A 25371-nucleotide genomic window follows, 5' to 3' on the forward strand; every position below is an offset into this window, starting at 1 on the left:
CGCCCTTACAAATCCGGCCGCTTTGAGGATCGCGCATTAGCAAGTCTGCATCCCGTGCGCTCTTCCCACCCCCTATCCCCACTTTTCGCGCAAACCGATTTTGCGCTCCGGGGCGCAGTCAACCTCTCTCCCGGGGCGCGGCTGCTGCTCTCCCGGGTGTTGCAATGCGGGCAGAATGCGGACGAGAGGAAGCAGACTTCCAACCGCGGAAGAGGAGATGGGCCTCCCCGCTTCTTGCCCTTTCCGTCTCCCTCAAGAAACCGGGGATCGGAGAGAGAGAGAGAGAGACCCTCCCGGGCCACCCCTCTTCCGTCTCCAACTCGCCTCCCCGACCCGTGCGTTTTTGCGCAAGGCTTCCCCGCCGCGCCCTGCTCCGGCTGCTTCCCTTTGGCTAACGCCCACCGAGGGAGGAGTTGCTCGGCCTCGAACGGGCGGAGACGGGCGGCGAGGAGGTAGAGGGGGGTGCCCGAGCGACGTTCCTGCGCCGAAAAAAAAACCCTTCCCTTACCCTCCTCCGGTGTAAAGATCGGGGCCTTTTTTACTCCGTCCTAGGCCGAGTCCGAGCGCAGGTAAAGATTTCGGGGCTTTGCTTTCGGGAGGTGAGATTGGAGAGGGAAAAGTGCTGGAGTTTGCGATCCGGTTGAGATCGGCCTTTTGGGAGAAAAATATTGTATATATTCTTAAGTTATCTGCCTCTTACACAACCCGCTCTTCCTGGAGAGGTTCCACTTGGCCTTGTTGTTTTTTTAAATAAAAAAAGCATTATTAAATTTGCGATTTGGGGAAAAGCAAGCGCGCCGGTTTAAGGAGCGAAAGCGGCAAAGTTCGCTTTCAGGATTCTCTCTCTCTCTCTCTCTCTCTCTCCCGCTGGCCCTCCGTGGCTTTAATGCAGAAGAAAAAGGGTACTTCTGAGCATGGGCAGAGTAGCTAGGGGTTCTCCCTGGGAGGATTTCCCTTTCCAACTGAGTGAAAGCAGCGGAGACACGCTGCAGAAAAGTAAGGGTTGTGTGCCAAGTGTTTGTGAGATTTTCCAGCCCTCCCCCCAGTCTTTTTTGGCCTACATCTGGACTACAATCCCCTCAACCTCTTGCCCGGATGGGTGTTGTGGTCCGTGCATTTGAGGGCATTTGCTGGGCTCCTTTCCCACTGCTTTGGGTCGGATTTCCCCTGTGATGTTGTGGCTGAACTGTAAAAAAAATAATAAAATACATATCTAACAATTGTATGGGGCCCTGCCTATTTTATAGGCAAAGAAAAAGGAATATAAATATCTGCGGACTGAGTCACTGTATTGGGCATCCCCGCCAGGTTTTTATAGATGTGACTTTCAAAATTTTATCAGCGACTGTTTGGAAAGTTCTGGGATTTAACTTTAGGCCTTCTGGAGGCAAATCTGGATCTGTTTGATAGCATCCTGGGGGTCTGGTCTTCTAGAAAGGATGATCCAGTGAAGATTCTAGTCCTCGTGGGGCTGATGGCTTAAATCCGAAGATAGTTCTGCATTCTGCTGTGGTTGAGTGTGGTTGTAGAAATTTGTTACCTGTTCCCCAAACTTGGAAGCGGGGAATTTTTACAGCTGTTCCTGGAAACACAAGTGGTAGAATCCTGGTTCTCCGCCTCTACTTGCCGTTTAACTGGGTTGCATTGATGTAGAGTAGGATAGGATAAGATAGAATATAGGATAGGATAGGATAGGATAGGATAGGATAGGATAGGATAGGATAGGATAGGATAGGATATAGAATAATAGAGTAGAGTAGAGTAGAGTAGAGTAGGGAAGAGGAGAGGAGAGGAGAGGAGAAGAGAAGAGAGAAAAAAGAAGAGAAGAGAAAATAGAGCAGAGAAGAAAAAATAGAAGAGGAGAGAAGAAAAAATAGAAGAGAGAAAGTAGAATAGAATAGAATAGAATAGAATAGAATAGAATAGAATAGAATAGAATAGAATAGAATTCTTTATTGGCCAAATGTGATTGGACACACAAGGAATTTATCTTTGGTGCATATGCTCTCAGTGTACATAAAAAGACAAGATATATTCGTCATAAGGTACAACATTTAATGATAGTCATAAGGTACAAATAAGCAATCAGGAAACAATATCAATATAAATGGTAAGGATACAAGCAACAAAGTTACAGTCATGCAGTCATAAGTGGGAGGAGATGGGTGATAGGAAGGATGAGAAGATTAATAGTAATGCAGACTTAGTGAATAGTTTGAGTGTTGTGGGAATTATTTGTTTAGCAGAGTGAAGGCGTTTGGGGAAAAACTCCTTGTGTCTGGTTGTCTTGGTGTGCAGTGTTCTATAGCGTCGTTTGGAGGGTAGGAGTTGAAACAGTTGATGTCCAGGATGCGAGGGGTCTGTAGATATTTTCACAGCCCTCTTTTTGACTCGTGCAGTATACAGGTCCTCAATGGAAGGCAGGTTGGTAGCCATTGTTTTTTCTGCAGTTCTAATGATCCTCTGAAGTCCGAGTCTGCCTTGTTGGGTTTTATTAGTTTCTCAAGAGGAGGTTTCAATGTCTTTTGATCTTGAAAACCTGCAGGATATTTAAACAGGGAGTAATTTGTTGCTCCATCCTGGATCTTCCAGGTAGGGAAATCAACCTGGGTGTTTTGAGCCTCCAGCCCTTGCTCAGAGTAGACTAACTTTCCAGGAAGTTGAAAAGCCTCCGTGCATTTCAAAACTCAGAGTAGGGCGTCATGAAACATGGCCAGGAGGTGGGGAATTTTGGGGAAGGCTGGCATGGCGCGTGGGGCCTTTGTGGAAAAGACAAACTTCCTGCCAGGCCTTAGGAGGAAATATAATACAAGGGGTCCTCAAACTTACGACCACAACTGGGACTGAATTTCTGTCGCTAAGTGAAGCAAATCACTGAATCGCCTGCTATTTTAATGCCTTTTCTGCCGTGATTCTTCCGTGAACCGCCATGGTTGTTAAGTGGATCACTGTGGTTGTTAAGTGAATCACATGGTCGTTAAGCAGATCCAGCTTTCCCCCATTGACTTGACTTGTTGGGAAGCCGGCTGGTAAAAGTCACCGATGGTGATCCTGGGATCCTGGGAACAGGTCGGTTGTCAAGCACCCCAAAAATTTTTTTTAAAGTTTTTTATTTTTATTTCTCATAAACACATTTACATGTACAGTCATTTCCATTATTTTTCATTCATCTTTTCTTTTAACTTTCATTTTTCATTTTTACTTTTTCGGGGCTGCTCTTTTACCCTTTACCTTTACTCCAACCTTTCTTCTTTTCCTCCCCTTCTCTTCCTTCCTGTTTCTCCTCCTACTTCCTTCATTCTTCCTCTCCTTCTCTTTCCTACTTCCCTTTCTCTTCCCCCACTCCTCTCTTCTTCCCCTCCTAACCTTCTCCTCTGCTCCTCTTTTCCCTCCCTTTTCTTCCTCTCCTTTTCCCTTTCTTCTTTCTCCTCTCCTCTCCCTTCCTCTCTCTCTACTCCTTCCCTTCTTTCCTGTTGTTTCCCTTTTCAATTCAATCTAAAGTGGTATTCGAGCAGCCCCAATTTTCTAATTATTTTTATTCTCATTTCAATTTCTTATTCAATTATTATTTATTTTTATTCATCATTTGCGTACATTTTTATAATCTCTCATTTTTTACCTTTTTACACACGCCCCTTTCTCCTTTTACTTGACATCATCTAGGTATCTATTTTTCTAATTGTTTTCTCCCATCTATTCTCTTCATCTCTATGTCCTTATATTTCTTTTCCAACCAATCATAAAATTTATCCCATATCTTGAAATCGACTCCTCTTTATCTTTTATTCTCAATGTTAAATCTATTCATTTCTGCACACTATAAAATTTTCTTTATCATTTCTCCTTCCAGCAGGATTTTATCTGCTTTCCAGTTTTGTGCAAATACAATTCTAGCCGCTGTTATTATATGAATAATCAAATATGTATCTTCTTTACTATAATTCTCTGGTAAAATTCCCAATAAGAATATTTCTGGTTTTAACTCTATATGTTGCCAGCACCCCAAATTTTGATGGTGTGTGGCTATGAGGATGCTGCGCCCATCGTAAGTGCGAGGACAGATGTGAGTCGCATTTTTCAGCGCCGTCTTAACTCCTACCAGTCACTGAACGAGTGGTTGTAATTTGAGGACTACCTCCAAAACGGGAGCTGAATACAGGTCCTGAACTTACGAGCAGAATAGGGACCAGAAAATGTGTTGTTAAGGGTCATTAAGTGAGACCATGGCTTGTGACCTTCCCTGTCAGTTTCTAACTGGCTGGGAAAGTCACAAATGGGGATTGTGGGACCACAAGGATGCTGAAAGCACCACAAACACAGTTGCCAAGTGTCCACATCAGAATCATGTACCACAGGGATGCTACGTTGTTTGTAAATGCAAGGACCGGTCATAAATCAGTGACAACATTTTTTCAGCGGTGTTGTAACTTTGACGCTTGGCAGCTGACTCGTACTTACGATGCTTGCGGTGTCTCAGGGTGATACGATCCCTGTTTGCAACCGTCCAACAAGCCAAGTCAATGGGGAAGCCCGATTCACTTAACAACCGTGTTACTAATCTAAAAAAAACTAAACTAATTTAACAACTGTGGCAGGGAAAAATCAGAAAATGGGACAAAACTCACTTAACAAAGGTTTTGTCAGGATCCCGACAGATGCCCTGCGGCATCTGCTTTGCGAGTTTGACAGGTTTCACTTAACAACAGAAATTTGGGGTTCGGTTGCGGTTGTAAGTCGAGGGCTATCCGTATTGCAAATTTTCGACCTTTTGAATTCCATGTGGCTTTGATTCCTTGGAATCAAATTTCAGGACAAGGGAGGATGGCTTTATAAGGTAAAAAGGTTCCCCTCGCACATATGTGCTAGTCGTTCCCGACTCTAGGGGGCGCTGCTCATCTCCGTTTCAAAGCCGAAGAGCCAGCGCTGTCCGAAGACGTCTCCGTGGTCATGTGGCCGGCACGACTCAACGCCAAAGGCGCACGGAAAACGTTGTTCCCTTCCCACCAAAGGGGGTCCCTATTTTTTCTACTTGCATTTTTTTTACGTGCTTTTGAACTGCTAGGTTGGCAGAAGCTGAGACAAGTCACAGGAGCTCACCCCATTATGCGGCACCAGGGATTCGAACCGTTGAACTGCCAACCTTTCTAATCGACAAGCTCAGCGTCTTAGCCACTGAGCCACCACGTCCCCTATAGCTTTATAGGTGCAGCCAAAGTTTCTCAAATGGTGTGTTTTGCAACAACAAGACAAGTTTTGTAAATACAGTGAGATTTGGCTAGGTCAAAATATTGAGTCAGTGTTTGAAATATGGCTTTTTTTTTTCTTTTTTTTTTCCCTGATACCCACCTCGGATCATTGTGACATGTGGATTTGTTTCTTTGGTGTTTCTCACCTTCTCCTGATACCGTTTGAGCAAGTCTCAACCTATCCCAACGGTGGGCGGGTCTGCCAAAGGTTTTCCAAGTCATGAATCACCTCTTAAAAGGATTTGTTCAAATGTCTTCCAGTAATAACAGTAACAGAGCCGGAAGGGACCTTGTAGGTCATCTAGTCCAGCCCCCTGCTCATTGGGTGAAGGTCTGGGCTATTCCCAGGCCATTCCAGGATGATCTTGAAACTCCAAAAAAAAAAAAAAAAAAGTGGTGTTATTAGCCATCAAACCTCAAAAATACACTTTTCACAAAAGGTTTCTACAATTTTGGCCACTACTGTAGAGGAAAAGAAACAGTAACACTAACGGAGTTGGAAGGGATCTTGGAGGTCTTCTAGTCCAACCCCCTGCTCACCCAGGAGACCTGTACAAGGGATTCGAGCCGCCGAACTGCCGACCTTTCTGATCGACAAGCTCAGTGTCTTAGCCACTGAGCCACCTAGTCACCTTAATCTGCTCATTATTACAGCCAGTCCTTGATTTACGTTGAAATATCCTTCTGGGTTCAATTCCAAGTGGGGAAAAAGACACTGGATTCATGGAAGTTGCTTGGAAAGATAATTTTTTAATGGTGGACAGGATCACATGCCTTGAAGATCTTGGGTGAAGAAAAAACAGGGAAGAGATGCTGAGAGTGCCTGGGTTTTTTATACCCTCTCTGGGCTTTTGAATTTGAGCTTGTTATTCTGATTGGTTGTCAGACTCCCACAGGGCTATGCAGGGGTAACTTTGTAGGTTGTCTATGTCCCAGGCTTGGTTGACTCTTACCGGGTGATGATGTAATGAAAGGGCATTTGGGCAATTCCTACTATAGCTCTCCCTGAAGGAGGTAGCTCTTTGTTACTTAGAATAAACTGGCCCAGCCTTAACGGCCCATTGACAAAAGGGGGAGGGTTAAGTTTCTGCCTCCCCTTTTAGGGGAAATATTTTGCCCTTTTAATATTTCCTAAAATATTTTGTTTTCTACAATCACAATCATTTATTGTTATCATTGTTATGGAAAAAAAAGTGACTTTATAACCTGTTCTCACTTTTCTGACTACCCCGGCATTCCCACAATCGCTTGATCAAAATTCTCGGAGGCTTTTATTTATGATGGTTGCAGCATCCCTGCATGATCTCCATTTCTTCCCTTCCCAGCCAGCTTCCGACAACAAAAGTCAAGGGGGGGGGGGAAGTTGGATTCGGTTAGCAGCTATGTGACTCACTTAACAGCGGTGGTGACTTGCTTAACAACGGGTCAAAAATGGCTGCCACATCGCTTAACAACAGAAGCTCCAATCCTAATGATAACGTCGGGGATTACTTTGCCTATTTGTTCACTTTACTTCTGGGTTTTGCTCTTTTTTAAAAAAAAAAAAAAAGAATTCTCTAGTAACCTACAGGACTAATAAGTTTAAAGCTTTAAAAGAGCACACTTTAGGTGTTCCATATTATAAAATCCACCATGTTATAAAAAAGATGTGGAGACTCTAGAAAGTATGCAGAGAAGAGCAACAAAGATGATTAGGGGACTGGAGGATAAAACATATAAAGAACGGTTGCAGGAACTGGGTATGTCTAGTTTAATGAAAAGAAGGACTAGGGGAGACATGATAGCAGTCTTCCGATATCTCAGGGGCTGCCCCAAAGAAGAGGGAGTCAAGCTATTCTCCAAAGCACCTGAGGGCAGGACAAAAAGCAATGGGTGGAAACTAATCAAGGAGAGAAGCAACTTAGAACTAAGGAGAAACTTCTTAACCGTGAAAACAATTAATAAGTGGAATGGGTGCTTTAACACTGGAGGTTTTCAAGAAGAAATTGGACAATCATTTGTTCGAAATAGCATAGGATTTCCTGCTTATTTTATAGAATAACAGAGTTGGAAGAGACCTTGGAGGTCTTCTAGTCCAACCCCTTGCTCAAGCAGGAAATCCTATGCCATTTCGAACAAATGTAAGTCAAGGACTGGCTGTAACGATGAGCATATTAAGGGCAGTGGCTAAGACACTGCGCTTGTCGATCAGAAAGGTCGGCAGTTCGACGGTTCGAATCCCTGGTACAGGTCTCCTGTGTGAGTAGGGGGCTGGGCTAGATGACCTCCAAGATCCCTTCCAACTCTGTTATTCTATAAAATTCCACTTGGGCAGGGAAGGGGATGACCTTGCTATGCTGAGCTACAAGAAGCATAATTTCTTCAAGGTTCCAAAGCACACCTAAACTAGGTTTGATTAAAAAATAAAATAAAATTCTTTGCTATGTATTTTTTTTTTCTCTCTCTCACACACACACACATTAAAACTGACCACTGCAATTTTTACATTTGCCCGGGGTTATTCTGGGAAGCGGCCAAAATAGCCAGTAGATCATTTCCTTCTCCTTAGCTGGAGGAAATGCAAAATAGAACACACCTTTATACTCACCTGGCATTTTCCTTTTTATGAATTCTGCACAGTGGATGAACACTGGTGCAGAGATGCCAAGGCCTTTCCCTAGATGCAGTAAAGCGGAATAAATAACGTTTCATTGGCTTGAGGTTTTCATGTTCGCTTCTTTCTTTTTATGTAGGGGTAAGCAAGGTGGCTCAGGGGCTAAGACGCAGAGCTTGTCGATCGAAAAGGTCGGCAGTTCAGCAGTTCGAATCCCTGGTGCCGCGTAACAGGGTGAGCTCCCGTTCCTTGTCCCAGCTTCTGCCAACCTAGCAGTTCGAAAGCAGATAAAAAATGCAAGTAGAAAAATAGGGACCACCTTTGGTGGGAAGGGAGCAGCGTTCCGTGGCCTTTGGCGTTGAGTCATGCCGGCCACATGACCACAGAGACGTCTTCGGACAGCGCTGGCTCTTCGGCTTTGAAATGGAGATGAGCAGTGCCCCCTAGAGTCGGGAACGACTAACATGTATGTGCAAGGGGAAACTTTACGTTTAAACAAGGATATTTGTGATTGTCCCAAAGGTGTTTTTTTTTCCCCAAGAGGCAGCTGGACTTTCTGGTTTTTCTTTGAAGCTGTTTCACTTCTTATCCAAGAAGCTTCTTCATGAAAGAAAGAAAGAAAAAGAAAGAAAGGAAGGAAGGAAGGAAGGAAGAGGAAGGCAGGGAGGGAGTGTAGAAGGAAGGAAAGAAGGGAGCATGAAAGAAGGAGGGAGAGAGGAAGGAAAGAAGGGATGAAAGAGGAAGGAAGGAAGGAAGGAAGGAAGGAAGGAAGGAAGGAAGGAAGGAAGGAAGGAAGGAAGGAAGGAAGGAAGTTTGCTTACCCTTGTCAATCATCTTCACTGCTTCATCAACCATCAACCTCTCACCCCATAGGGCAATTGTTAAACGAATCTCACCCAATTTTATGACCTTTTTGGCCATGGTTGTTAAGCCCATCCCCGCTGTTGTTAAGTGAATCACACAGTGGTTAAGCAAATCCAGCTTACCGCATTGACTTTCCTTGTTGGAAGCTGGCTGGGAAGGTCGCCAATGGCAATCCCGTGACCCCGGGACATGGCCTGAATTGCAATCACGTGACAGCAGGGATGCTGCGGTGGTCACAAGCCCCCCCCCTTTCCCCCCCCAATGCTGCTTGGCACGGTCGCTAAACGAACAGTCGTAAGCTGAGGACCCACAAAACAATCTTTCCTTCGCTTCCCAAGCCTCTGTGGCGGTGATCTTGGACCCCCTCAAAAGCTTCTGAGACAGATTAAGAGCCGGCAGGAAAAATGATCAGCCCCTTGGCTTCCGTTCAACAGGGATAGCCATGCAGGCAGGAATTCAGAGAGTGTGTTTGTGTGTCCCTGTGCGCTGTCCTTTTGGGCTTCTGACGTCTGGAAACTGGAATGCCAAGGATGCAACAGGTGGCATTTAACGGGAGAAACCAGCACCAGTGGGTTCCACGTTTGGTTGAAAAGATCTGGACTGAATCCGGTCAGTTTCCTAAAAAAACAATAAAAGATCTCAGCCTATGGAACCAACTTTCGGCTTTTTTTTTTTTTTTGGCGTGATTTCAAAGCTATCCTCCAGGCCCCGATTTCTCTCTTCAGATTTTCCTAGGCCTTGTCCCCCTTCTTCGCAATCATGAGGGCCAGAAACTTGGAAGGAAGGAAGGAAGGAAGGAAGGAAGGAAGGAAGGAAGGAAGGAAGGAAGGAAGGAAGGAAGGAAGGAAGGAGAGAAGGAAAGGAAAGGAAAGGAAAGGAAAGGAAAGGAAAGGAAAGGAAAGGAGGGAAGGAAGGAAGGAAGGAAATTCATTTTTTTGCCCACCATTGCAAGATTTGGTCATTATTATTTTTTAATCCTTCGTTCCGGTAATATCTGCTTGTTTTCTTCGTGTATGAAAGGAGAAAGGAGGGAGGGGAACTCTTTGGAATGACCTAAATTCAACAATTGAAATTCCTTAGGGATTCCGATCAACTTGCGCGAGGCTATAGTGCTGAATTTCAAGTTTTTCTAGGGAAGTTCGAGGATTTTGAAGGACATATCCTTATATAAAACAGATGTTCCCTTCACTAAACACGTAGACGCCTTTAATACAGCAGCAGTCGCCATGCCAACTCCTTAATTTAATAATCTGATCTTCACGCTGGCAGACTTTCATCCTGTGGCTGGTTTATAAAGCGATTTTGAGGCAGACCTGCTTTATAAACCATGGTTTGTGGCTGGGGCCAAGTCACTGAGGTTTATTTAACAACAGCAGGCTGAGGTTCCACAGTGGGGTATAGACGCATCAAGTCAGAGCTTGTTTGAACTCTTAAATGGCTCGGCTGACCCGAAAATTAAATCATAAATCATGTTAACTCCTACAGTGCTGAAGTTCACTTAACAACCGTATGTTCGCTTAACAACCATGGGTTTTGCTTAGGATTTGATTCTTATCTCCAGTCCAACTAACCGCATCGCTTAGCGACCGAAATTCTGATTCCAATTGTGGCCGTAAATCAAGGACCGTCCATATTTTTTTCTTTTCACTTCTGATCTGAGGCCATAATAAATTCCGTCAATAAAACTCCCTGTCTTTATTTTGGATATTCTGTGCAGTTATGTTTTTTGATTTCTTTCCAGTAACCATGAGGACTAGAGGCTTGAACATATAGATACCATATTGTACCGAGCAATCGACAGTTTTCCTACCAAGTAGAATGTAACTCTGTTGAGTTGGAAGGGACCTTGGAGGTCATCCAGTCCAGCCCCCTGCTCACGCAGGAGACCTGTACTAGGGATTCGAACCGCCGAACTGCCGATCTCTCTGATCGACAAGCTTAGCCACCGAGCCACCTAGTCAGGCTGAATCTCTTCTCTTACCTCTTTCAGGGAATTTGATTATCTGGATAATCCACCAAGATGTCGGAAGAGATCATCGTCCCAATTTATTGCACCGGGGTCTCGGCTCAAGTCCAGAAGCAACGGGCCAAAGAACTGGGTTTGGGGAAACATGAGAACGCAGTCAAGCACTTGGGTCAGGATTTTGAGAGGCTCCGCAGCGAATGCCTGCAGAATGGGAGCCTCTTCAGGGACGAAACCTTCCCCGCCACAGCCTCTTCGCTGGGTTTCAAAGAACTGGGGCCGAATTCTTCCAAGACCTACGGAGTCAAGTGGAAACGCCCAACGGTGAGTTTTGAATTTTTAAGGATGCAGAAATTCATTTTTAAAAAAAAATTCTTAAGTCTGTTTCTTTTGAGAGGTCCTGGGCAGGGGTGGGCTTCAAAAATTTTAGCAAGGGGTTCTCTGCCTGGTTGCTGGGTGGGCGTGGCCATGGTGGGCGTGGCCTAGTCAGCCTCCCGCACCACAGTGATGGTGGTGGGGTTTTTTGCCCTCCCTGGGCTCCAGAAGCTTTCTTCGAGCCTCCAGGAGAGCGAAAATGGCCTCCCCAGGCTCCGGAGGCCCTCTGGAGCAGTGGTGAAATGTAAAATTTGTTACTACCGGTTCTGTGGCTGTGGCTTGGTAGGGGGGTAATGTGGCTGGTGGGCGTGGCCAACTTTTTTTTTTTTTTACTTTTAAAACCATTTTTTCTACAACCTCTTCGGCTGAAGAGGTTGTAGAAAAAATGCTTTTAAAAGCCTCTGATGATCCCAGCTGAGTTGCCTGATCGACAGAGGCTTTTTTCTCTTTTAAAAACATTTTTTCTACAACCTCTTTGGCCGAAGAAGTTGTAAAAAAAAAATGCTTTTAAAAGCCTCTGATGATCAGGCAACTCAGCTGGGATTGTCAGAGGCTTTTAAAGGCAATTTTTTTTCTATAACCTCTTCGGCTGAAGAGGTTGTAGAAAAAAATGCTTTTAAAAGCCTCTGACGATCCCCGCTGAGCCACGCGATCATCACAGGCTCTTTTTGTTACTTTTAAAAGCATTTTTTCGGCAGAAGAAGTTGTAGAAAAAATGCTTTTAAAAATAAAATAAAAAGCCTCTAATGATTGCGCGGCTCAGCTGGGCATGGGGGGGGGCAGGGATGTTTGCTACCGGTTCTCCGAACCACCTGCCACCGTTGCTACCGGATTGGGCGATCCGGTCCGAACCGGGAACATTTCACCCCTGCTCTGGAGGCTGGAAACGGGCCCGTTTCCAGCTTTCCCGAATTTCCGGGAGGCCCGTTTTTCGTCTTCCCCGAGCCTCTGTGCGTGCCCTGCACTTACCTGCATCCAAAACGGGCCATGTGGGGACTCCTGGGAGGGGAGGGAAGGGGAGGGGTGGGCGGGGCCAGCCAGGAGTGGGATTTGGCGGTTCTCTGAACTGCCCAGAATCTTCGCTAGGGGTTCTCCCGAACCCCTGCGAACCCCTAACAGCTCACCCCTTGTCCTGGGTCGCCTCAAGGTTGCGAATGACGATCGCACGACCGCAAAATTCTTAAATCTGAGCCGGTTGCCAAGCACCCACAGGACCACAGGGGTTGGCCGACAGTCGTAACTTTAAAGTCGCTTTTTCCAAAGCCGTTGCAAACTTCAAACTGTCGTTAAACGAATGAGTTATAAGTCAGGGACTGTCTGTCATTTGAAAAATGACTAGACGGGTTCAGGCGCGATCTAGCCTACCTGAAAGCTATGAATACGGATGGCCTGTGGGTGAATTCTTGGATCAGAGACAGGAAGTGGTCAATGCTGGCTGCAGGGGAAGGCTCGTGGGGCTCCCTGAGGGCATCCAGCTGACCTCTTTAGAGCTAAAATGGTGCCTGATGTAGCCTTCACACCCTGCTGGCCTTCTCAAGTTCTTCTGCCATTTAACAGCTTTGTCTCTCTGAATCTTTCAGGAAATGTGCCGAAACCCACTTTTCATTGTAGACGGCGCCACACGGACCGACGTTTGTCAGGGAGCTCTGGGTGAGTGGCGAGACCTGCAGCCACATGGGTTTCCACATCCCTGGGCCCTTTTCTGTGTTTTTTTTTATTTTTTTACTCCAATCAGACGGGAGCAGAAAAGCTTAAGAAAAGCAACCTAGAACTAAGGAAGGATTTCCTGACAGTGAGAACAATTCACCAGTGGAACGGCTTGCCACCAGAAGTTGTTGGTGCTCCATTAATGGAGGCTTTTAAGAAGCGATTGGACAACCATTTGTCAGGAATAGGATGGGATGGGATAGGGAATGGGATAGGGAATGGGATAGGGATAGGGTTAGGGATAGGGAATAGAATAGAATAGAATAGAATAGAATAGAATAGAATAGAATAGAATAGAATAGAATAGAATAGAATAGAATAGAATAGAATAGAATAGAATAGAAAATAGAAGAAAATAGAAGAGAGAAGAGAAAAGAGAAGAGAAGAGAGAAGAGAAAAGAGAAGAGAAGAGAGAAAATAAGAGTAAAATAGAATAGAATAGAATAGAATAGAATAGAATAGAATAGAATAGAATAGAATAGAATAGAATAGAATAGAATAGAATAGAATAGAGTTGGAAGAGACCTTGGAGGTCTTCTAGTCCAACCCCCTGCTTAGGCAGGAAACCCTACACCACTTCAGACCAATGGTTATCCAACCTCTTCTTAAAAACTTCCAGTGTTGGAGCATTCACAACTGGTGGCAAGCAGTTCCACTGATTAATTGTTCTCACTGTCAGGAAATTTCTCCTTAGTTCTAGGTTGCTTCTCTCCTTGATTAGTTTCCACCCATTGCTTCTTGTCCTGCCTTCAGATGCTTTGGAGAATAGCTTGACTCCCTCTTCTTTGGGGTAGCCCCTGAGATATTGGAACACTGCTCTCATGTCTCCCCTAGTCCTTCTTTTCATCAAACTAGACATACCCAGAATGATGTACGTTCTCCTGCTTGTACAGGAGGTTGGACTAGAAGACCTCCAAGGTCCCTTCTGTATACCACTTCAGACAAAATGGCTGTCCAATCTCTTCTTGTAAACCTCCAGTGTTGGAGCACCTACAACTTCTGGAGGCACTGTTGCGAAATTCCTTCTCAGTCCCAGGTTGGATCTACCTCTGAGCAGCTTCCACCCATTGCTTCTGGCCCCAGCAGTTATAGGAAATTTTCTTCCCCTCTGGTTGCTTCCACGCCCTTCTATCAATTAGCTGCCACTCCACCCTGAGGCACCAAGCCAACTTTGGGGCTAAGGAACAGGTTGCAGCTTGTAGTAATTCCAGACACGGTTGGCAGTTCTACCATCCCTCTATAGTCCTCCCGACCGATTGTGGACCCGGAAAAATTGCAAACCAATTGAATGATGCATCATGCATGTAGAACCAGCTTGGCTTAAGAAGCGTAGTGTGTCCAATAAACCACAACTGGTTTTCAAACAGCACAGCCTTTCCAAACTGACAAGGTGTGTGTGAATCAGGTTGCAACCAAAGTCAACAAAGCAAATTTTTTGCAGCCCAGCATTCTTGATTGACGGAAGCCCTGTGGATATTATTATTATTATTATTATTATTATTATTATTATTATTATTATTATTATTATTATTATTATTTTAGTTTATCTAGTCTCGTCTGGGAGATGTCAAGAATTGATCCCGCGATCTTTTGTATACAAAATTTAGGCCTTTTTATCTGTGTGAATCTATATTAATTTCCCGGGTTTAGAGTAAAGATAGATCTCCATTTACAACCAGAATTACAGTCATTAATTAAGCCGGTCGTTAAAAGGGTTACCACATAAACCGTGTCCCATTTTGCGGCCATATTTGCAGTGGCTGTTAAGCGAATACTGCGATCCTTAAGCAAATGGCTCATCTGCAAAACAATTTGTAAATGGCTGTAAATGGAGGGGTTGTTTTTTTCCCCCCCCGGGAAACTGATGTTTATTTCTGGTTTCTGGAAAATAAAAAAACTCCCAAGTCCATTGTGGACCATGAATTTGGGTTCATATAAGGACTGCTGCAAAACAAGAGAGAGGAGGAAGGGGGTTAAGCTATTTTCCAAGGCACCCGAAGGCCAGACAAGGAAGAATGGATGGAAACTGATCAAGGAAAGATTCAACCTGAAAATAAGGAGAAATTTCCTGACAGTGAGAACCATCAACCCATGGAACAGAAGTTGCCTTCAGAAGTTGTGGGAGCTTCATCCCTGGAGGCTTTCAAGAAGAGACTGGGCTGCCATTTGTCAGAAATGGTGTCAAGTCTCCTGCTTCAGGGGAGGTTGGACTAGATGACCCACAAAGTCCCTTCCACCTCTGTTCATCTGTATCTTTACCTCCCTCCCAAGCCTGTTATTCTATGTTCTAATTTTTATGGATCCTTTCTGGATAGCAGGCTGAATTTTCTGGTATCTCTCTGACTAGGGGATTGCTGGCTGTTAGCTGCCATTGCGTCGCTCACGCTGAACGATCCCCTTCTCCATCGTGTGGTCCCTCACGGACAAAGCTTCCAGAACGGATATGCTGGTATCTTCCACTTCCAGGTAAAATACCTCTCTCCGATCCTTTGTTCCAGGTCCCACGGATTCATTTCCTCTTTTCTTTTTGAAATACAAGCAGGGTGTATGAGCCCTGCGAGGTAGTCCAGAAAAGAATTATAACCAGGAGGTCCATAGCTCTATATTCATTGTAAGGTTCCATTGACAGAGTCTTGCGAGTCTGACAATGCATTTCCCCATCACCTTTGAAGTGAGAAAAACTGTAGTAACAGGTGTTGTTTAATATTAAGGGTGATGATAGAGGTTGTGTTGTTTTCTTCATCTTGTTTTTTTTTTCAGATTTTACTACCCAGTTTTATAATCCAAATACTCGATTTCTTTAAATTCAAAATGCCCAATCAGACTCTTCAGATTCTTGATACCCTAATCCAGAGGTGAAATGCTCCCGGTTCGGACCGGATCACCTGATCCGGTAGCGATGGCGATGGGTGGTTCGGAGAACTGGTAGCAAAAATCCCTGCCACCCCCCCCCCCCATGTCCAGCTGAGCCATGCAATCATCAGAGGCTTTTTCTACAACCTCTTCGGCCGAAAAAATGCTTTTAAGAGTAAAAAAAAAAAAAAAAAGTTGGCCACGCCCACCCAGTCACATTACCCCCCACCAAGCCACGCCCACAGAACCAGCAGTAACAAATTTTATTTATTTATTTATTTATTTATTTATTTATTTATTTATTTATTTATTTATTTATTTATTTATTTATTAAATTTATATACTGCCCTATTCCCAAGGGACTCAGGGCAGTGAACAGCGAAAGATAAAAATACATGTTAAAAAACCAATTAAAATATACTAAACACTCTGGTCCTAGATAATTCAAGACATCCCAGTTTAAAACAAAATCAAAAGCAATATAAAGGGAAAGTTAGGCCAGGCCGGCCTGCTGAAACAGGAATGTTTTGAGGGCACGGCGGAAAGTGCGCAGATCCGGGATCTTCTGTATCTCTGGGGGGAGCTCGTTCCAGATGGTGGGTGCCCTCACAGAAAAGGCTCTCCCCCTGGGGGCCGCCAGTCGACACACAATTTTAATTTCACTACTGCCCTAATCCACATAGATTTGATCCATAAACAATACAAAAAGCCAAGAACAATCAAACAGCCCAAAAGGGCAAAAATAGGGGGGGGGAATAGAAAGAAAGAAAGAAAGAAAAAAGGAAAGAAAGAAAGAAAGAAAAAAAGAAAAGATAAAACCAGATCACCGCAAAAATAAAAATTCACTAGTCCAAAACCCAGGTTTTTGCCCAAAATATCCAACCAAGCAATAAAAAAAATGCAAAAGGTATATCTCCCTCCCAAAAATTAAAAAATAGAAAAAACAAAGACCCTGCCAATGAACTCTTTTAAGTCCAGGAAGAGGGAATTTCTACAAGAAAATGTACATTTTATATTATGTGTATAAGGAATAAAACTGAAAAAGCATTTCCAAAAAAAAAAAGAGAGAGAGAGAAAAACTACAGCTGGTCCTTGACTTACGACCATTCACTTAGTGACCATTCAAAGTTACAACGGCTTTGAAAAAATGTGACTTAGGACTGTATTTCAGTTACAAACATCACAGCATCCCAATAGCCACGTGATCAAAATTCAGACGCTTGGCAACTGTCTCCTATTTATGACGGTTGCTGTATCCCAAGATCACGCGATCCCTTTTTGCGACTTTCCGACAAGCCAAATCAACGGGGAAGCCAAATTCACTTAACAACCACGTTACTAACTTAACAACTGAAGTGATTCGCTTAACAACGGTGGCAAGAAGGTTCGTAAAATGGGACAAATCTCACTTAACAACAGAAAATTTGGGTTCCTTTGTGGTTGTAGATTGAGGACTACCTGTATGGACTGAAGGCGCTTTAAAAAGCCGAGATTGTTGATGTTTGCACGATTGTGGTCTCTTATCGCAAGTTTCCTTAATAGAGCAACCGCTCTATTATGACCATAAATTTAGGATTCTTCACTTCTTTTGGTCTTCCGAAAAACAGCTCTGGCAGTTTGGCGAATGGATAGAAGTGGTGGTGGACGATTTGCTCCCGACGAAAGATGGCAAGCTGGTATTTGTTCATTCTGCCGAAGGGAACGAGTTCTGGAGTGCCCTGCTCGAAAAAGCTTATGCCAAGTACGTATCGTTTCATTTTTGATTATTATTATTATTTTTTTTGAGGGGAAACTGTTTCAGAGTTGATCTGAGCAGGTCAGAAGATTTGGCATTCTTTCCCCCCCACCCTCTCTCTCTCTGCCAAGAATTGGCTTCTGGAGACGGGATAAAAATCACCATAGAGTTGCAATAGGATCGAAGGCTATAACTCGATATCTCCCTAGGTTGAATGGCTGCTATGAGGCCTTATCTGGCGGAAGCACCTCCGAAGGGTTTGAGGACTTTACAGGCGGGGTGACCGAGTGGTATGATCTCCAGAAGCCTCCCAGCGATCTCTTTCAGATCATTTTGAAAGGCCTGGAGAGAGGATCTCTTATGGGATGCTCCATTGACGTGAGTATATCGGGGATGTCATGTCGCCTTCGCTTAAAGTTGGGCATCTCAACAAGAGGGGCACATGTGGGTGGACTCCCTAAGTCCGTGATGGCGAATCTATGGCACGCGTGACCAGCTGATTTTTGGGCCTTCCAGGCCCACCGGAAGTTGGGAAATGGGCTATTTCCAGCCTCCGGGGGAGTGGGGAAGGCCATTTTCGCCCTCCCCAGGCTCCAAGAAAACCTCTGGAGCCTGGGGAGGGCAAAAAATGGGCCTTCCGGGCCCACCAGTAGCCTTTTTGCCGTCGCGTATAAAAAATGGGGGAAGCACGGGGGGGTCATGCACGCATGTGCGGGGGCAGGGAGGCATTGAATTATGAGTGTGGGCATGCGGGCGCATGACCACCCCGCGCTTCCCCGCTTTTGGCACGCGACGGCAAAAAGGTTAGCCATCAGTGCCCTAAGTCATTGGATACTTGGCAAGCTTTATTACTATGTACTATTAAGGTAAGGCAAGATTAAGATGAGATGAGGAGATGAGATGAGATAGAAGATGGAAGAAGATAAGATGATAAGATAACGTATCATAATATAACATAAGCTAAGATAACATAAGATAACATAAGATAATATAAGATAACATAAGATAACAAGATAGAGTAAGATTTTTATAGTAATTGGAACATGTGGTATGATTGGATCCAGAAACGATAGGAGAGAGATAAAAGATAATGTTGGATTATAATTATAGATGATGGTATAATTATGGTAATCAATATGTGTTGGAAATGTAAATTTGTATATAGGAATATGTAAATAGTTTCTATTTTTACTTTCTGATTATTGGTGTATATATACATGGATATTTTGGTGAAGTTACACCGTGATAGAAAAACTATTATACATTTGTTTTTGTTGTTGTTTTTTTGAACTATAATAAAAATTTATAGTAATAATTAAAAAAAAGATAGAGTAAAATAAGACGATAAGACAGATGAGATCAGATGATAAAAATAACATAAAATAAGATTTATTGTTACTTTTTTCTGTGAATACACTGGCATGCATTTAAAAAATGAAATTCTGATGCCCGCTCTCATTATTTTATTATTTACTAAATTTTTATGCAAGGTGACTCTGGGCGGCTTATAATAATTATAAGTAATAATTATAATTATTATAAGTAAATATAATTAAAACATTGACACATCAAATTTACACAGATTAAAATATGAAAGGCTGTACTAAAACCAGAGCTTAACAGATGGACTTCTGTAGCGAGTCCTTGAGTTACAACCATGATGGAGCCTACTCATCTCGGTCATAACTCGTGATGGTCTTAAATCGAGTCATCCACATGACCGACCTGATTTTTACAACTAGTCCTTAAGCAAAATGCCGCGGAAGTCTGTTGTAACTTCAGTCGGTCACTAAGTGACTGGTTGTAACTCGAGGACTGCCTGTAGCTCCATTCCACTTCTTTGAGGGCATTCAAAATTTGTAATGTAGCTTTTTCCTTTTTTTCTAACCCATCTTCCTTCCCTCTTTGAATTCCAGATCACGAGTGCATTTGACATGGAAGCGGTCACTTTCAAGAAGCTGGTGAAGGGCCATGCTTACTCGGTCACCGGAGCTGAGCAGGTGAGAACCGTTGAGCCGTCATAAAAACCATACTAGAAAGCGGAGAATAATGTCAAGTGCCAGCGAAATCAGGAGATCCAGACCGTTCAAATGGGTATAAAGTTTTATCGTAAGCTTAAGTTCTCTATGAGAACCTGAACTACTAACAGCCAAGGGAAATTAGCGGGAGATAAGGAATTCATGGTAGACTGGATTCCTATAGAAATATAATATCACATGCTGTGTACATATAGTCCTTGACTTACAGCATTCATTTAACAGCCATTTGAAGTTACAACAGCCCTGAAAACAATGTGACTTAGGACCGGTCCTCACACTTATGACCGTTGAAGCATCCCCATGATCCCACGCTCAAAATCCAGGCGCTTGGCAACTGTAAAATGTATTTTACAACAGGTTTTTTTTTTTTTTTTTTTTAAATTTGATTTATATGCCGCCCTTCTCCGGAGACTCAGGGCGGCTTACAGTGCGTTAAGCAATAGCCTTCATACTTTTGTATATTTATACAAAGTCAGCTTATTGCCCCCACAAACTGGGTCCTCATTTAACCTACCTTAGAAAGGATGGAAGGCTGAGTCAACCTTGAGCCTTGGAGAGATTCGAACCAGCAGTAAATTGCAGGCAGCTGTGTTAATAACAGGGTGCTTTAAACCACTGTAGTACCAAGGCTCTTTGCCGCATCCCAGGGTCATGTGTGACTTTCCCACCTGGCTTTCAACAAGCAAAGTTAATAAGGGAAACCAGATTCACTGAACAACCATGTGATTCGCTTAAGAACTGCAATGATTTGCTTAACGACAGTAGCAAAAAATAAAAAGGTTGTAAAATCAGGCATAACTCACTTAACAGCCTCCTTGCTTAGCAATGAACTAAAGGGCCACCATCAGTGAGCTGTTGGACAGCATTACTTGGTCTGTTGTGTGGATGTTTGGGTGGTTTAAGGGTGGGGAATTTGTGGTGGGTGGGTGGTGGGGGTGTTTGGGGATTGTTATGTGTGTTGGAGCTGGTCTTTGGGTGTTAAGTGAATTTCATTGTATGGGTATACTGTTGTTGTGGCCCATCAGCGGCCTGTGCAGATTGTAGCTGATTCTGACAGCGAGGAGGCTGGTGTGCTGCACCAGCAGCCTGTGCAGCTGGCGCTCGAGTCAGACAATGAGCAGGCTGAAGAAGATGTGGTGCCAGAGGCAGGGATTCAGCCAGGGCCTTCAGAACCTCTGGAAGCTCCTTTAAGTGAAGAGGACAAAGAAGAGGAGTCTCTTCTTGATGCATGGGCGTGCAGAGCTGCTAAAAGGCAGGAGTGGCTCCTCAGGAGGAGGTCTCCTTGAGAGGAAGGCTTGGGGCTAATTGGCCACTCCCTTAGCCTATTTAAGGAGGAACACTGACTGAAGCAAGTTGTAGGGAACAACTTTAGTTAACTCTACTTTGTGTCTGGATTCTCTGCAAATTGCTTCTGGGCTTTCTGCCAACCTTAGTAAGATTGTGATTACTTTATCTTTGGTTTCTTGTAGGCTGTTAAGAAAGTTTATTAACAGCCTTTCTTTTGAAAAAGACTGAGTTATTTTAGTAAATTAAGTTTTGTACAAACTTTGTGTGTGCTGTGTTCTTTGGGATCTGTAGCTGGGGCAGAACAACTGTGTATACATGTACAGTGACAATAAAGTTATTTATTTAATTTAATTTAATATTAATTTAATGGAAATTGTGGTCCCAATTGAGGCTGTAAGTTGAGAATTACCTGTAACATGATTTTCTCAGAAATCATGTTGAATTTATTCTTTGGCACTAGGAGGCAGCCCAGTCTGTTTTCAGATTTGCACTCAGCTCTCAATAGCAATAGCATTTAGACTTATATACCGCTTCACAGTGCTTTTACAGCCCTCTCTAAGCAGTTTACAGAGTCAGCCTCTTGCCCCCAACAATCTGGCTCCTCATTTTGCCATCCTCAGAAGGATGGAAGGCTGAGTCAACCTTGAACCTAGTGAGATTTGAACTGCCAAATTGCAGTCAGCCGGCAGTCAGCAGAAGTAGCCCGCAGTACCGCATTCTAACCACTGCGCCACCGTGGCGCATGGACATCAACTTGCTCATTTCTGGTTTCCGGTTACCATGCTGACTCAGATTGGCCGTTAATTTCATTATATAAAACCACCGCGAAGTCAGCTTCATGGGAACTCAGTGACTCATGACAATCTCTCTGCCTTCCGACAGATCAGCTTCCGAGGACAGCGCGTCAGCCTGATCCGGATACGAAACCCGTGGGGAGAGGTAGAATGGACGGGAGCATGGAGCGACAGGTGAAATGGCCGTCCTGGAGTTGGTGAACTACAACTCCCAGCATCCTTTGTCGTGAGGTGGCCTTGCCCGGTTTAGAGAGAATAAAATCACCAGAATGAATGAAGCAGAATTATCCATGTTTCATTCACTTCCATAAAAGTTCCCCGGTCTTAAAATAGAACGATTAACCAGTGTTTCTCCACATTGACACCGCCAAGGTGGAGAAACACCAGAATAGACCAATTCAGAGCTTATCAATCAAATGTTGTTCTGTGGCCTCCCTACCTGTTCTCAAAAAAAGCTCTCGGCATTTTCTGGATGGATGGATGCACACCCTGAACTCTTGCCAGCCTCATTAACAAAACCCTCAGCCTGCCTAAAATCTGGCTTGTTTCCTGGTGAATTTAAGGAGCGTTTTTATTTTTATTTTTTTTAACAGTTCTGGAGAGTGGAATGCGGTGGAGCCGGCTGTGGGGCAGCAGCTGAGAGTGAAAATGGAGGATGGGGAGTTTTGGTAGGTCTGACTTTTATCTGAGTTTAACCAAAGGTTTTATTTAAATTTAAAAACTAATGGGGAAGATTAGTTTTTTATTTTGTATCTACTATTAATATTATTTTAATATTTATTATTTTTATTGTAAACTGCCTGGAGTCACTTTGCAGATTGAGATGGGATGGGGTGGGATGGGAAGGGAAGGGAAGGGAAGGAAAGGAAAGGAAAGGAAAGGAAAGGAAAGGAAAGGAAAGGAAAGGAAAGGAAAGGAAAGGAAAGAAGGAAAGGAAAGGAAAGGAAAGGAAAGGAAAGGAAAGGAAAGGAAAGGAAAGGAAAGGAAAGGAAAGGAAAGGAAAGGAAAGGAAAGATATGATGGGAGGGAGGACTAAGAGAGAAAAGGAGAGGAGAGGAGAGGAGAGAAGAGGAGAGGAGAGGAGAAGAGAGGAAAGGAAAGGAAAGGAAAGGAAAGGAAAGGAAAGGAAAGGAAAGGAAAGGAAAGATATGATGGGAGGGAGGACTAAGAGAGGGAAGGAAGGGAAGGGAAGATGGATGGATGGATGGATGGATGCATAGATAGATAGATAGATAGATAGATAGATAGATAGATAGATACAGATAGAGATGATAGATAGATACAGATAGATAGATAGATAGATAGATAGATAGATAGATAGATAGATAGATAGATAGATAGATAGATAGATAGGACGGACGGATAGATATAGGCAGACACATGTGTGCAAGAGAGAGAAAAGTTATAACACTTTTATTTCAATGAGATGGATCAATGATACCGGGGTTGAGATGTCTGGCCTTGGATGGTGGGCAAGAAAGTTCTTTTTTCTTAAAAAAATAATATAAATGCATGAATCATTTGAAAAAAAAAATTCTCTATTGTTGTGGGGGAGGGGTTCTATTTTTCTACTATCAGGATGTTCCCAAGTTCTGCCTCTCCCCGACAAAGATCTGAAGCCTACGGGAGGCAAAGATCTGGCGAGCCTTCTCTGTGGGGGCACCTACTATCTGGAATGAGCTCCCCCCGGAGATACGGAGGATCCCGGATCTGCGCACTTTCCGCCGCGCTCTTAATACCTTTTTATTCCATCAGGCTGGCCTGACCTAATCTTTTCCCTTTTTTCCCTTTTTAAAATGTAAATTTTAATCTGTTTTAAATTATTGGGGTGTTTTAAATCTGTCTTGGGCCAAATTGTTTAATTCGGTTTTACTTTGCTTTTAAATTTTGTATTTATGTGTTTTATCTTGTGTCTGTTCACCGCCCTGAGTCCTTCGAGAGTAGGGCGGTATATAAATCAAATGAAATGAAATGAAAATGAAATGCTCTCCTATTGTAACTTTGCATGCTTCAAAACCCAACTCCGGAATTTGCTTCTTTACCTTTACTTGCAGGATGTCCTTCCAAGATTTCCTCCGCGAGTTTACCCGCCTTGAGATCTGCAACCTCACCCCTGATGCCCTGAAGGCTCGCAAATTCCGAAAGTGGAACACCACGCTGTACGATGGCACCTGGCGACGGGGGAGCACAGCTGGGGGCTGTAGGAATTTCCCAGGTAATCTCCCGTGGTAGAGGAAGTAATTCTGCCAGCCCAACCCAACCCACCAGGAGGAGGAAGGAGTATTAGATATATTTGCCACTTTGAGTTACTTATAAATGTTGTGGCCCACCGGCGGCCAGTGGAGCTGTAATGCATTATGGTTGTAAATCGAGGACTGCTGTCCTGCTTTACGACCATTACAACAGGACCATAATTTCCAGGGTGCAGTATGGTTGTAAACTGAGGACTGTGTCCTGCTTTACGACCATTGCAATTTCCAAGGTGCGTTATGGTCGTAAATCGAGGACTACCCGTATGAAAGACACATTAAGGGGCCCTGGCCAATGCCTGACCGCGCCAATCTTTCGCACTGGCCTTCTTCCATCTTTTTTCCTCCCTTTCTGTTCTCTCTCCTCCTGCAGCCACGTTCTGGATTAACCCGCAGTTTAAAATCCGCCTTGACGAGATCGATCACGACGACGAAGACGGGCGGAGAGAGCCCGGCTGCAGCTTCCTTTTGGCCCTGATGCAGAAACACCGTCGCAAAGAGAGGCGGCTTGGGAAGGACATGGAGACCATCGGTTTTGCTGTCTACGAGGTAAGACCCCCAAAGGGGTTCTCCCAGGGGTAGGCTTCAAAAATTTTAGCAAGGGGCTCTCTGCCCGGTTGCTGGGGGGGTGGTGGCCATGGTGGGCGTGGCCTCTACCACCATGGTGGGGGGGCACTTTTGCCCTCCCCAGGCTCCGGAGGCCCTCTGGAGGCCGGAAACTTCCGATAGGCCTGTTTTTCACCCTCTCCGAGTCTCCGTGCGCGCCCTGCACTTACCTGCATCCAAAATGGGACTCCTGGGAGGGGAGGGGCAGGATGGGCGGAGCCAGCCAGGAGTGGGATTTGGGGGTTCTCCAAAGTGCACAGAATCTTAGCTAGAGGTTTCCCCCGAACCCCTGCGAACCCCCAGCGGCCCCACCCCTGGGTTCTCCCCACCTCCCTTCCTCGAAGTCCCTCTGAACTGGGATGATTCCTCTTTGGAAACACACTGATTTTTTTTCTTTTTCTGTTTTTCCCAGGTGCCCCCGGAGGTATGTTTGCAAAGAGCAGCCGGCCTGGTCATGGGTTCAAGCCTCCGGGTCCTAATGGCAGTAAAGATTTTTTTTTGCAGGATTCCAAGCCAATGAATCTTTTCCCCCAGCTTGGAGACGCCAAGGAATAAAAGTGGGATTCTAAGATTCTAGACCTCTTTTGCTTCAAATAAAGAGCAATTGCTGAGTTAAATCCAGTTCAGTCTTTTTGCTGAATGGGGTATAGGTAGTCTCCTGGCCTCCCAATATAGATAGTCCTCGACTTACCACCATTCATTTAGGGAACGTTCAAAGTTACAACAGCACTGAGAAATGTGACTTGTGGTTTTTCACGCACATGACAGTTGCAGCATCTCCGTGATTACATGATCAACATTCGGATGCTTGGCAACTGGTTCATATTTACGACGGGTTGCAGTGTCCCGGGGTCATGATTCCCGAAGCCAGATTCACTTTACAACCGGGTTACTAACTTAAGAGCTGTAGTGATTCACTTAACAGCTGTGGCAAAAAAGGTTGTAAAACGGGGCAAAACTCACCTAACAACTGTCTCGCTTAGCAATGGAAATTTGGGGGGGGGCTCGATTGTCGTAAATCGAGGACTACCTGTAATTTTGGGCTGTGGTCTGTGACTTC

At 44.3% G+C, this 25371-nt stretch overlaps 1 protein-coding gene across 1 annotated transcript in view; it reads left to right on the forward strand.

Annotated features, from left to right (window-relative positions):
* Positions 1–387: 387 nt before the first annotated feature.
* The window catches only part of CAPN1 (calpain 1), a 36268-nt gene continuing 11284 nt past the window's right edge, over positions 388–25371 (forward strand). The window contains exons 1-12 of the mRNA XM_034424447.3: positions 388–569; positions 10694–10990; positions 12622–12691; positions 15096–15214; positions 17209–17342; positions 17546–17714; positions 19253–19336; positions 21545–21630; positions 22050–22124; positions 23511–23671; positions 24079–24254; positions 24724–24735. Of these exons, the coding sequence (XP_034280338.1) occupies positions 10724–10990; positions 12622–12691; positions 15096–15214; positions 17209–17342; positions 17546–17714; positions 19253–19336; positions 21545–21630; positions 22050–22124; positions 23511–23671; positions 24079–24254; positions 24724–24735 (1353 nt within the window). The 5' untranslated portion in view covers positions 388–569; positions 10694–10723. The remainder of the gene's footprint in view (positions 570–10693; positions 10991–12621; positions 12692–15095; positions 15215–17208; positions 17343–17545; positions 17715–19252; positions 19337–21544; positions 21631–22049; positions 22125–23510; positions 23672–24078; positions 24255–24723; positions 24736–25371) is intronic.

The sequence above is a fragment of the Pantherophis guttatus genome, chromosome 18, assembly GCF_059756535.1.
Source record: "Pantherophis guttatus breed Tessera chromosome 18, ASM5975653v1, whole genome shotgun sequence".
In the NCBI taxonomy this organism is placed as follows: domain Eukaryota; kingdom Metazoa; phylum Chordata; class Lepidosauria; order Squamata; family Colubridae; genus Pantherophis; species Pantherophis guttatus.